Genomic DNA, 14013 nt, shown 5'->3' with positions numbered 1-14013 from the left:
TTTGGATTTTGTTCGGGTTTTTCAATAGTGGATATGGATATGGGTTTTTAAATAGTGGATCGGGGATGGGATTTTAAAAGGTGGGTTTGGATCGAATATTTTCCTTCGGTTCGATTCGGGTTCGGTTCGGTTTATGCCATAATTGCCATCCCTAGCTGTGACACTACTTTGAGCATGCTTGTGTCCTCGCCTGACGTCATTAATTACACTTCTGCCATTCCGTCCTCACTTTTTTCTTTGTTTATTCTTAAATCCTGCCTCTCTCTCACTCCTAAAAGCCACTCTTGCTTTTGACCTTTGTTTCCCGCGTCTCTTTTCCAAAGCCAAGTCTTGTACTCTTTCAGTCTTTCTTGTTTCCTTGTCGTCACTGTCGTTGCATCTTTGTATCCTTTTCTTCCCTTCATCCCCACCAACGTTTCTACAAGACTACAATTGTTTATCTTTGTTGCTACATATCGAAGGAGAACCAGGTGCTTGCGCTATTAACGGATGGCAATTCGCGCTATAGAAGTAGCATTCTGAGGTCAGTTTGACACCGTCTTCTTCCGTTTATATTATTTCTTGTTTGCTTGAAGGAGATAATTTGTGGGAGCTACCAGCTCGTAGTCAATCTATTGTGTTCAGGAATTTAGGTAGGCATATTCACTGAACAAAACTTCTTTTACGTATGTGCCCACCAGGTGTTCGATGAATTGAGAAAGTAAATACTCCGTATTACTTTGCTATTTCTTGGTAAAGTTCGAATACTTGTAGATATAGAATAGGACTATACATTGAGCTATACATTGAGCTGGAGTGTATATCTCAATGTTGAAATAGCAACGGTTTTGTATTTACTTTGCCAATTCATCAATGCACTAACAAAGTAATACGAGTATTATTGTTCAGCAATGCACTAACAAAGTAATACACTCCAGCTCGAATACTTGTAGATATAAAATACTTGTAGTCTGTAGATATCTACAAGTTACTTTGCTATTTCCGATATGTTGCAGTGCCTACTTATTCTACGAGTATTATTTTATACAAAGACGTAACATAGGCGGGAGAAAAAAAATCTCAAAACAATGAACTGGAGTGTAAGTCCTGCTCATGTCCTAAGCAATGATGGTAAAGTTCGAATACTTGCATTATTTTTCGTGTGTCTATATGCAGTGGCTAATACTCCTATTCTATATCTACACTTTTAGATTGTACAATGTACTCCCTTGTTTTAATGAAATGTTTACATATGCTTTTTACATAAAGATCAAGGTACAATGAGAGAAGAATTGCTTATAATATTATTAAAAGATAAAGTAGATAGTAAAACATACTCCGTACAAAAAAAAATGTAAATTATTGATTGAAACAATCAAAGAAAAGTGTTAACTATTGACCTGCATGGAGTATTTTTTTAGCAGATGCATTTTCGTTGACACGTCTTTCCGTTTTCCATTTATGTATATTTTTTTCCTTTCCTCAATATTAAGAGTACAATTGTAGTCGTGTGACTATTTTATATGTTTCAGATTCGTAGGAAATTCCATGATGTTCAATATAGGTAAATTTAAAGATAATCTTAAAATCTATACCAAGGACGGAATCAATATTCATGCCGTTAAAGAAGGCAAATTTAAAGCGTACGTTCAAATACGTGGAGTTTCTTCTTCCTCTGTGACGGTACTATTTACCGGATCATCTTCAAAACTCATACACTCATCGTAGTAGAACTGCCCCGAAAAAGCTATACGTTTTATGCAAGATTTATATGCCTTCGACGTTTTGAATTTCAGCCACTATGTTCAACAATAGTTGTAGCATAATAATTACAACACATTAAGGCGTAAATACTGAATACTACACGAGAGTGCACCAGAAATTGAACTTGAGTCTCTTTCGAACACTCAATAGAACATTAGAATATAAGGGATAGAATAATTGTACTCCATAATATATGTCGTTTGTATTTTCTATATGTTTTATTGTACATAAATAAAATAAGCTCTACAATATTTTTTTTTTTTTTTTTTTTTTTGTTGACCAGAGAGTCCCCCTACCGACAAACAGTGAAAGAATCTCCTTCGAGATCTCAAGCGAATTTAATGGGTTGACCCCTCCCAAGTTTGGCTTTTTCATTCGCAAGAGTCAAGAATCGAACCCCTGACCACTTGTTTAAGAGATGAGAGCCCTTACCACTCACACCAGCCAACTTTGGTACTCTACAATATTTTTAGTATCGACTTTTAATATTTCCTTATATAGTTTAACGACTTAAATAATTATAGTAATCACAAACACTACCGCTACAAGTTTGAAAAGTTAGATAAAGTTAGATACCGCATGCTGCGCACGCGCATTTCTAATGTATTTGATCTCCTTTTTTTTGTTTTCTTTGAAGGAAAATCATTTATCTCCTTAGTTGTTGTTGAATGTTGAGTAAGTACGAGATTTGCGGGAGAAGAAACTATTAATTCGGCAACTCCATGAACACAAAGCTCTAATTCCCCTTTTCATTTCTTCTAGTAAACCCTAATTCATACATTTCTGGTAATTCTCCTTTACATTTATTCTTTTCATTAATTCTACGATTTCTGATTATTATGGCTTCGTCTTCTTTTCGATTGCGATTGCGATTTCAATTTCAATTTTACCCGCATTTGCATTTCAATTCTCGTAATTTCTGCAATTCTGCTAATGCTAAGCTTATTGCTATTCATGATCCTCGTAAATTTATGAATTATATTAGAGAACAATGTAAATTAGGGCGTGTTGATTACGGGTATTCTCTCCTTGTTAAGTCCCTTGAGCTTGGTTATTCCCCTGACCTTAGCTTGTACAACACCGTTATCCGTAGTCTCTGCAAAGCCGAACTCTTAACCGAGGCCCTGAAACTCTTTTCAACCATGAAAGCCGAGGGCATATACCCAGATGTGATTACCTATAACGCATTGATTATAGTAATGATCAATCGAGGTCTTAAGGTTGAGGCTAAGGAAATATTGATTGGGATGATTGAGAGCAACATTGCACCTGATGTTTGTACTTATAACATGTTAATTCACATGCAATGTAAGGATATGTTGATTGTTGAAGCACACGCCCTTATACAGATAATGACTGAACAAGGCGTGGCTCCTAATGCATGGACTTATAATGCTTTATTGATCGGGTATTGCTTGTGCGGCCAAATGGATAAGGCAAGAGAGGTTTTTGATTTAATGGTACAAACTCACTGCCAACCTACCGTGTTCACTTATAATATTTTGATCAATGGATATGTTCAACTTAAAAGCATCGACAAAGCCCTTGACGTATCTCAAGAAATGTATGAACATGGGATTGGCCTGAATGCTGTGACCTATAATACTTTGATCAATGGATATGTTAAACTTAAAAGCATCGACAAAGCCCTTGACGTATTTCAAGAAATGTATGAACAAGGGATTGGCCATGATGCTTGTACCTATAATACTTTGATCAATGGATATGTTAAACTTCAACGCATCGACAAAGCCCTTGATGTATTGAAAGTAATGGTTGAGAAAGGGATTGACCCTAATGTTGTGACCTGTAACACACTCATAGATGGGTTGTGTAAATCTAATAGGATCCCAGTGGCACGTCAGCTGTTCAATGACATGCAAATCTATGGAATAAAGCCAGATGCTTGCAGTTATGGCACCTTATTAGACGGGCTATGTAAAAATGCACAGCTTGATGAAGCGAAAGCATTGCTCAAGGAGATGGAGTCTAATGGAGTTGCTCCTGATATTGTCATCTACACTATCCTAATTGACCGTTTATGTGAGGCCGGTCAGGTTGAAGATGCTGAAATCCTTGTCTCTGATTTCCTATCAAAGGGTGTTGTACCCAATCATATAACTTATACGACAATGATTAAGGGGTATTGCAAAAGAGGTCTTATGAATACGGCTATTGAGCTCCTTAACAAAATGAAGCAAGTTGGATGCCCTCCTAATGATGTCACCTATAATATACTTATCCAAAGATTCATTTACAACGACGATTTACAAAATGCATTATATTTCCATGATATAATGGTTAACGAGGGCGTTGAGGCTAATGCTAAAACTGTTAATTTGTTCCGTAACTATTTATCGTATAGCTAACCCGAGAGTTTCTCCTAAAGATGCTAAATTGTTGACTTGAAGATTACCGATAGCTTGTTGAGTCAGGCCAAGTTAAAGATGCCGATAACCTAGTAACTTAAAAAGATATTGTTAGCAATTTTGATAGACACAAGCAGTGCTATTATACAGTGATTCAGATTTGTTGGTGCCATATGAGATGCAATACTTGCATGCACGACTCATTTATGGGCAATTGTTTACAATGCACCAATGTTTCGTTTCTTCTAGATGAAATGTTAAACCATTATATTATGAAGTAATGACTTTGTGATACCTGACTTTTTTTTATTCCTAGAAGTATACCTAAAGTTTTCTAGACTTTGAATTTTTCTTTCTTCCTCCATTCAGGGAAAAAAGATTTCGATCTGGTGTGAAATTTTTGCACCTCTAAAGTGGCAAAGTTGATAGAAGGGATTAGTTTCGGTCCCTTCTCATTTTGGCTGAAATCTTATTTTGTACTTAATGTGAAAGCAGCAATATAGGATTGGTGAATATACTTTTAGTTCTTTTTGAACCATGAAACCAGATGGGTGGTGTTATATGCCCGGATGTTTGTCACTCTTCAATGAGTGCTGCGTCAGTCCCGTCTTCCTTAAAATATGAAGGTTGAAGTGGAAAGAGAATAGGTATCGTCGTACCTGTGCTATAATTGTAAATTGTGATGGGATTGTATAATTGCTGCTGTCATCTGGCTTGAGTTCATAGGTTAATGTAATGTTTCTAATGTCTTTGGCCGTATGGTCTGGCAGTTTTTTCAGCTTCTTCAGTCGAATTTCCAGAATTTCTACCAATCATTTTCCAATAAAATACTGTGCTGCCTAGTTCTGCAAATGATGAAATCAGTCACTAGTCTAATTCTTCTTCATTAACCCTTTTCAGGAGCTTATCTGATGAAGCTGCTGGCCTTCTGTATTCTCTGGTGCAGGATAGTGCAAACTTCTCGTAGTATGTTTTAGTGAGGACTGATATTGATACCCTGGTATGCTGTCTACCGCTACATTTTGTAAGGCTAATTTTTAAGTTTACCATCTCCCGAGGGAGGGATTGAGGGTTAGATTATTGTGTTGCTAGACTTCAAATATTCCGCGTGTGATAGTACTCTCTCCTTTCTCGTCATTTGTTTTTGTTTGAATTTGGCAAAAAAAGAAAAATTACAAAAACATTCTACATATTTAGCTTCTTTTGTCCCAGCATTAAGACCAGCAATGCCACATACTACTCTCCAGCAAAAGAAATCAATTTTTATCTGTTTCTATTCTCCATTCCGGATATCCGTGAAAACTCACAAATTTATAGTGATTACTATTACCATTAGACACTTCTGAACTCCTTCAAACCTATTCTTGTGTTTCCATTTATAAAACATTAATCGTATGCTTTCTGAGTTATATCTTAGCAAATATACTAGGTGGTAGAGAAACAAAAGTCCAGATGTTGTATCAGTGTGATTTTGCAGACAATTATTGCATATGGTCCTGTACGTAGTCTACTAGAAACTCAGTCGTGATTATTTTAATATGTTGAAACAGTTAATGCCTATCTTGGAAATATTGTACAATGCTCCAAAGAAGATATCAAATCAGATCTATATGTTGTTAATTATCCTTCTGAATCTCAGTCAGGATTCTACTTTCAATGCAAGTATGCATAAGCTGGTAAGATTCCTTGTTGTCTTTAATAGCTATGCCAAGCGTGTAGAACGTTGGTTATCATATCTTGCTACTGGCTTACCCATCGAATCTGTACTATAGCTCTATTTTCTTTGTTGGTTCAGATGCTACCAGATGTACCTCTCATACATCTCTTGATTCTTTAATGATTGTAGTACTAATACGAATCATTAAATACAACTTATCTAGGCTTTAGGTAAATTGGAAAACTCCAGTTTGAACAGGTTTTTTTTAGTAACTTGCATTGTACTATGAAGTTGTTCTTGTCTCTTTGCTCCTTGTTTTATTAATTATTTTGATGTGTTTCCTGGTTTTATCTCCACACAAACTGTCTAGCAACATTGGCAAATATGGCGTCTAAATAACAATATGCCTTATTCAGTCAGCTTTATGAAGCTGTGTTGATGGATTGAGTTATTCTTTTCTGCAGTCTGTGGAGTTGCATATTTATACTGATTTCCTGCGGATTCTGAAATACTAAATGCTATCTTGTCATATGCCCTTCCACGAAATCCTGAGGTGTAATCAGCTTATCTTTCTGACACCATAATTACATCCGGCTTCCATTTGTAGTCCCCATTTACTTCATTTATTTCATTTATCTTTTATATTTAATGTGCCCGTTAGGTAGTTTATGCAGTATTGCACGGACAAGAGGTATTTGAGCCTTTCAGAAATCATCCACAACTTACAGAAGTGCTTAAAAACATATTCAATGTGAGTTCTCTGAATGCACCCTTTATTTTTCTTGTATCCCTAGGCCTCGCTTGAGATGGGGTGACTATTACCGGAGTAATAGAGCTTACAATACAATAAGAAGAAAGAGGAAATTGGTGGTTAGTTGTCGTAGTAGAAGACTAGAGGGTGAAAGAGGAGGTGACGGGTGAACTATTACTTCCATAACGGTTAATGCCGATATAATGCATTACCGTAGCAGTTTTTTTTTTTTTTTTTTTTTTTTTTTTTTTTTTTTTTGACAGCAGTAAAAATACCCTAGGAGAATTGGGTACTATTTTCCCTCTCTCCCCTTTTATGGGGTAGCTATTACACTCTCTTCCTCTTTCCACTTTCCACCGCCACCACTCTCCATTTTTATGTTCTTTTGAGCTCCATTACGTTAGTAACAATGAGCCATGGGCCCCTAACCCAAGCAAGCCCTTAGGAAGAAAAAAATTCGGCGAAACTTTGTTCAGGTTTATTTGGTTGTTTCTTAGTTTGCACAAAACCATGCTGTGACATTTCTTTTCCTTGTTTCCTTTTTTCAATGCTTAGGTCTTAGATTTCTTCGAAATTTGTATGGATGCACAAGAAGAAGATGGTGAGTGGTCAGTGGAAAAGATTATTCTCCAAGTTATAATCAACAACTGTAGATCATGGAGAGGTGATGGCATGAAGGTTGGATAACTATTATTATGTGGTCTATTTATGCTCAAGACATTTTATCTGCCTTTTGTCATTTACATGAAACTACCTCTTGTCAGATGTTTACTCAATTACGTTGTACAAGAAAGTCATCCGGAAGAGTTCTTTATTCCATATTAGTTTAAAAACAAGAAAGTCATCTGGAAGACATTTTATCTGCCTTTCTGCAGTGAATTCGCCTTCAATTCCAACAAAGTGAAGTTGTTTTCAGTTGATCAGCTGGCAGAGAGTAAGCGCTGATTCTTCCTTGCTACTCCGTATTAGTTTAAAAATAAGAAATTTCAGTTCGTCATTCCATTCGCATGATATAGCCATTTGCGCCTTAAATTGTGGTCTCTGTAACATTGAAAACCAACCTGAATAATATGGTCATGACTCATGGGTCAGTGCCGCGGTCCATATTCAATGCAGTGACCATTTGTGCCCATTATTCTTATAATTATTTTGATTCGAAGCAGAGTAAATACATGAAGAAGGAAATGTCAAGGAAATTGAACTCAATCCTTAAGTTTTTGTGCGCCAGGGAGCTGTATATAGTGCTAAAAAGCGTTTGTAGATAGATCATTTAGCCGAGATTATTTGTAATTCTTCTCATTTTTTCTGTTTATATTGTAGAGGATGTGTGAACGATGTTAATATCATACTTGTATTCATATTAATAAAATAATTTCATGTTTTAATGGTCTTTTACATCCTTATTTTCTCTTTCATTTCTCCCCCATAAATTAGGGGGATGGAAATATTCAAGTGAACCTCATGAAATTAGCAACTCTGTTCCAACAAATTGTTTCGTTTACTTTTGAATCGACTCTCTCTATCATATGTAAGTGGTGTACAAAGTGCAAGTCATTATTCAGCCTACTTAACATACACAAATTCTTGTTTCAGACGGCCATTTTGGTCTGAAACAATAAGACGGAATTTTGTTATCATTTTATTGTTAAATGTAACCACTAACCATAATGGTTTAGCCAGTGTTACAGCTTATGGTAACTTGTTTTCTAGAAGCGGTCACATTTGGCTATCAAATGGTCACAAAATGTCGTCTTATTGTTTTAGACCAAAATGGTCCGCTTGAAGGAAGATCAATTGCGTGAGATAATGATGAAAGAGGTGGTGAGACTGGTGAGTCGCTGGCAATTAAGATGACTAAGATGAGCAGGTGGTGGGTGACAAATGTGTTTTTCTATGTGGTACCCTCGTATTTGTTTGAATTTTTTTGAAAACATCGTTAGTTCCCAAATTTAATGAAAACTTTTCAAAATACCCAAAAATGCTCTAATCCGCCATTTTTAAATTTTTAGTTTATGCACATTGTATTGATTTTTTTTTGCCATAATTGTCAAACTAGTATCATAAATTTCGTTTACTCATTCTTACATGTATATTTTTGTAATTAAACTTAACTGTTAGAAAACTCAAATTTTATTATTTTGGTATTTTGTGAACAATTTATAAAGTTCAAGATATCAATAATGTTTTTAAAAACCGAGGGATACAACATAAGAATCGAAAAAACACGAGGGTACCATTTAGAAACCCCAAATCTTTTTAAATTTTTTGTTCGAGGTCAAGCAAGTTTTGTAGTTAGATGTTCCTTATCACAATTCACAAGTAAACATTAATCCAAACAATCAAAACAAAGGGCACCAACAAATACCTAAAATAGTAGTTACCGTATGCGACCGTCTTATGGTGCCGACGGACGAAAAATGACGACTTAATGATATATTGACCATTTTTTAACACAAAATGACCACTTTAGACCATAAAATCGCCACTTTTTATGCAGTCGACGGTCTCATAGTATAAGCTGAGAAAAACAAAAAAAAAATCTCCATTATTTCCTTGTTTCCGTAAAAGAACACAAAATCGTGCAATTAAAATATCACAGCCTTTAACAAGGTAAACTTGTTTTCGGAAGCATGTAAACAAGAACATTGACGAATGCACTACAGTTACCTTACATTTCAGAAGCAAAACCATCTTGGCACAGGAAAACATTCAACAATGTGATCTTTACACCAGAAATAACAGAAACCTACTGATACGTCTACAGATGAAACTTACAATAAGCATTCGATATATCATTAAAACATAACTGATTTCCGCTACTCTACTTCACTAAGTTTCAAGTCGAAATGGCAATACGTGCCATGACCTGAAGTTAATTTGACAACATAACATAGCAGAGACTTACCACCTGCCAGAGGATCAATCTGTACTTAAAACCATGTCTGCACGAAAAGTTTGTCCCCTACCAAAAGCGCAAGTCATCACCATTACACTGCTGACTGCCCTATTGCAGTTTACACGGGAGTACGGTACTATTTAATTCCATTTTTGTGCTTCACTCTGCTTCCCTTATTCTCAGAATAAGGCGTAGCTGAATTTCCAGCGACATTCACAGTTCCATTCTCTTCTGCAGTATTGGAAAGGCCATTTACACGGTTATTTGTATCCAACTGAGGAGGATCAATTTCTTCAATATTTAAAGTCGTAGATGCAGGGTCGAGCTCAATGTACCCCTTTAAAACCTTTTTCTCCTCATTGCCTGTGGTCGTATAGGAAGGTACCATATGGGAAAATCTAAGGAACTCGGAAGGTTGTATGTGTATTTCACTTACTTTTTTCCGGCAGAACAGACTAGCATATCCTTTCAGCTTCACTAATGGTGCAACCCGTATCCCAACAACTTTATCATAATCAGACAATATTTCCACAAAATCATACTCGAACGTCCTCTCTTTTTCTGTTGTCCAAGACCATTGCAGATCCCAATTCTTAAAAATGGCCCAAGTTTCCCCCACTCTAGGATATATCATGAACGAATTTCTACCAATACTCTTGAACCCATTGACCACATGAGAGAACATAAGACGGTCTTCAGTTATTTCAGTCTGTCCCAACTTAAATTTACCGCACGAATACGGCAAGTCTGAATTTGTCCACTCTATCTCAACTTCATCATTAGGATTAGCTTCAAGCCAGGTTATCTGCAGCTTAAATCCTGAAGCATATATTTTCTTGATCTTGGCATAGAATCTGGGCATTGCATCAACTGTATCATAAGCAGCCCACAGCTGGCCAACTTCAAAACAGCTCTCTTCTCTACTCTTATCAAAATCACAAAAATCAGGATCTGGGCATTCGTAAAAGGTCGGTTCTGGGGTCAAATCTGGTGTTGGGTCAATGCTTGAATCGAACCCATCATGAGCTGCAGATCTTTTTTCAGTTGAACTAGCCACATTTTCATTGAGATCATCCACGCTGGATTCCTTCTTTTTGCTCTCTTCCCCAAAAGCTGAACCAGAAGCATTTGATCCATCAACTTTTTCTTCTGTTGAACCATTCACCTTGTTTTTCTTTGATGGTGCCGAAATCTGCTCATCACCACTTGCATTTTCATCATAAGAAACATGTCGTTTGTTCCGGTTTGACCTTCTTGTCTGACGGTCTCCATCACTGTCAAAATGTTGTGATCCTGTAGCATTTCCAGCTTCATGGATTTCCACCTCTTCTGAATCTAAGCTGGTGCTATCAGATTCATCACTTTCACTAGATTCAAAGCGTTTCTTCCTTTTTTGGCTATTTGATCTCCGAAGTTTAGATCCCTCACCTCCATTCATATGCGATTTGCTCGGTCCTTTCTGGCCAGCCTGAAACCCAGCATTGGAAGAAGGCTTCTTGATCTCTTGTCCTACATGAATAGGTTTCCAAGGGGCTTGCTGCTGGGAAGACACAGGTTTGGTTACATCAGACCTCGAAGCTCGCATGTCAAGTGCAGTATATGAATTTTTGCAACTTTGACAGCGGAGTGTCATACCCAGAAACTCCTTGAAATACTGATAGCGGACAAAACAGTGGGGACAAAGAGTCCAAAACGTTTCCCTGGCATTAGCTGATTGAGCCTGTGGCATTTGCCCTTGGTGTTGAGCATTAGAAGCCCTAACGTGTGAATTGGGATTGCTCGGAAAATTGTTCTGAGGCCTAGTCTGCCTCACAGCACCGACATTACTACTTGCCTGCTGAGGTGGCTTATGTGGAATACCAGGTTTATAAGACGTACCACGTTTCATATCATGAAAAGACCGTTTTTGCTTATCTAGAAGTACTCTTTGCGCCTCTCCTACCAACTTAAAGGCAGCTTCAGCTCCAGCAGACTGATTTTTATCTGGATGGAGAAGGAGAGCAAATTTCCGATACTGTTTCTTGATCGTTGTGTCGTCTGCCGTTTGATCAACTTGAAGAATGCCATACCAGTCCATTTCATTCCCAAACATTTTGCTTTCTGCAGCGCAGTGAACATCACAGACAGAAAGCAGCCGGGAGATATTCTCGACTTCAGGGTGAAGTTGTTGGGCCTTCACAACAAATTTACGTGCCCCCATAAAATCCTTGCTTTGCATTTTGTTCTCAGCAATAGCCTTTGCCCTAAGGGCCTCTTCTTTGTTGCACTCCATAACTGATCCAAAATTGACAGACTAAATCAAACTATCACGATTCTTTCATTGCAAAATAAGCTAATACGGAGTATCTAAGAAGATAACTTCTAAATACCTTAGCCAAAACAATGAGGAAGTTAATCACCAAAATGCATGAGCTGTATGATTTCTCCGAGTATTTCCTATTTTCCACACACCAGCTAAACCTTGACCCTATGGAATTACATAGGGCTGAGGGCCTGCAAATCAGCACAAGGGTGTAAACCTGTTATACTTGCAAACCAAACGACGATTCATCACAAGGGCCAAAGCGTCTCCTTAGATACTGACTTATGAAACGTCATAGCAAAGATTCGTCAGTAATAACGTACTAATCACAGTTACCAATAAGGCTACAGAGTCCAATAATTCATAAAACCTAGCAAAAAAATCTCGAATACAGGACTGTAAAAAGGAAGCTAGATTCAAAATAAATACAACTGAAGACTATTCACATCAGAGATTGATAAACCCAGAAAATCATGGTATTTACTATTTAAGGTTCACCATCCTTAGCTAATTGAGTGAAACACAAGATGTCAGATCCTTTCAAAAAGGAGAAGTTAGTATAGTGGTGACGTGAACCTTGAGTCGAGTCATCGCAACAAGGTGAGCTCAAAGCAAAATCCGTCTGAACTTCAGAATCTATACTACAATTAATTTCCTTTTATTTACTTTTTTGCCAGTCATGACGCACGAAATCAGAATACTACACGTTATTTATATGCTGTTATTATCTATTTTAACGGAATTACTTCTTTACTCCTAAGTTTAATTTATCAATATTTCTTCTCGATTTGAATCATCCGGAGCTTGCCCATCAAGCGACAAGACTACCACCAATTCCCTAATCGCTCTTACTCTATACTTTTGCTTAATTCGTTGCTTCAACAGTATAGTGACCAACAGTTGAGCAAACCTTCTCACCCCTCACCCCTCAACAATTCCAACATCCAATTATTCAAACCCCTTCGACCGTAACCATATTTCAAACCCACCACATTGCTAAGAACAATCCTTCCTGTTTGCCACTCGGTATAAGCACGAATAGCGCCCATGCACAGTGAATGAGCTATGGGGCTAACTGAAGGATGAAAATTTCAAAAAAAATCACTAAAATTTTCAAACTATTTTCAAGTTTACCTAACATCATTACCCGTTCACCCCCGCTGAAATTTTTCCTCCCCGAAGTGCAAATCCTGACTCCGCCATAGCCATGCAATTAACATATAAGAAAACCGATTTGACTTTCGAAACACACGCATGTACCTCATATGCTGCTCTATCCATACACATTAATATACAACTATACACAAACATATACCAGTACCAAAATACCGCCATCGACAATCTAAATCGAGATAACTTAGGGTAACATTTCCAGATTTTCAATTCACAAGTAATTAACAAACAAATTCAAAGCAAAACGAACAAAATCAATCAATTAATCAAAACGAAAAAGTGCTGAGCGAAATACATACACAAACGACGTCAATTTTGAAGATTCAAAGCTTAAATCTGGTAGCAGAGAAAACTCAATACAGTAAGAAAATGAGCACCTTGGGTCTACTAATCGAGCATTAATGGCGGAAAATCGAACAACGCGATGAAAACGAAGTGTGTTGAGTGCAGTTGAAAGCAATAGTTATGAACCCTAATTTCTAACCATTTCCCGATTTCTGATAATTGGGGGAATTTTGTTGGTTTTAATTTGCTGAGTTCTATGACACTATGACAGTAAAATACTTGCAAGTTCCAATGGTTGAACAATTTTAAGTTCATGGTTTTTTTTTGGTGGCCCATGTGTTGTAAGATTTGGGCTCATGAATCATGAATGGGCTACAATTGGGTCGTTCCGTTCATTGAACCTTGTCTGTTTGTTTGTTCGGCCCGGCCCAAAAAAGCGATCGAGGTATTGATAAGCTTAAATGACTAGTGCTTAAAAGGATTGAAAATATTACTCCTATCAACAAAGTGCACTTTCTTTTATGGTCATCCATGCAAAAGAACTCCACAGGACAAAATGCGCTGGAAAGGACCCGTGTTAATCTGTGGGCCATGTACAGCCTGGCGAGGAATATGGATAAGTAGTAGAGGTGGTCATGTGTTGGTTCGGGTAGGGGATGGGACGGGGTTGGGGGTTGGCCCACATTCTAAAATTTTTATATTTGTCTTCATCTTTCTTTTATCGAGTAATTCATATGCAGACTATCATATTTTTTTATTAATTATATAAACTAACTAACTAAGCATGTATTTCAGATACCAGTGGATGATATTTGTCTGGTTATTTATCTCATCCGC

The 14013-nt window shown here is 37.1% G+C and overlaps 1 protein-coding gene and 1 long non-coding RNA gene across 6 annotated transcripts; one reads left to right on the top strand and one right to left on the bottom strand.

The window, feature by feature from the left end:
- Positions 1 to 2311: 2311 nt before the first annotated feature.
- Positions 2312 to 7902, top strand: LOC141619176 (uncharacterized). 2 transcript variants are annotated; one of them, XR_012531613.1, is made up of 8 exons: positions 2314 to 2529; positions 5013 to 5112; positions 5663 to 5788; positions 6234 to 6322; positions 6431 to 6520; positions 7076 to 7198; positions 7285 to 7454; positions 7684 to 7902. It is a non-coding gene; the product is annotated as an uncharacterized LOC141619176 (long non-coding RNA). The 2 variants fall into 2 exon arrangements; XR_012531612.1 differs by having other exon boundaries at positions 2312 to 2529; positions 6234 to 6520.
- A 1263-nt stretch (positions 7903 to 9165) lies between these two features.
- Positions 9166 to 13457, bottom strand: LOC141619183 (uncharacterized). Of its 4 annotated transcripts, none has more exons than XM_074436205.1 (3): positions 13191 to 13457; positions 11786 to 11909; positions 9166 to 11690 (listed from the first exon to the last, which is right to left on the bottom strand). In XM_074436205.1, exon 3 carries the CDS (start codon positions 11686 to 11688, stop codon positions 9553 to 9555), a length of 2136 nt encoding a protein of 711 aa, XP_074292306.1. In that variant the 5' UTR covers positions 11689 to 11690; positions 11786 to 11909; positions 13191 to 13457; the 3' UTR covers positions 9166 to 9552. The 4 variants fall into 4 exon arrangements, with proteins under 4 accessions (XP_074292306.1, XP_074292305.1, XP_074292307.1 ...); XM_074436204.1 differs by having other exon boundaries at positions 13269 to 13457; XM_074436206.1 differs by having other exon boundaries at positions 9166 to 11709; positions 13269 to 13422.
- Positions 13458 to 14013: the final 556 nt, after the last annotated feature.

The sequence above is a fragment of the Silene latifolia genome, chromosome X (genome assembly GCF_048544455.1).
Source record: "Silene latifolia isolate original U9 population chromosome X, ASM4854445v1, whole genome shotgun sequence".
Taxonomy (NCBI): Eukaryota; Viridiplantae; Streptophyta; class Magnoliopsida; order Caryophyllales; family Caryophyllaceae; genus Silene; species Silene latifolia.
This window is presented reverse-complemented; position numbering and strand designations above follow the sequence as displayed.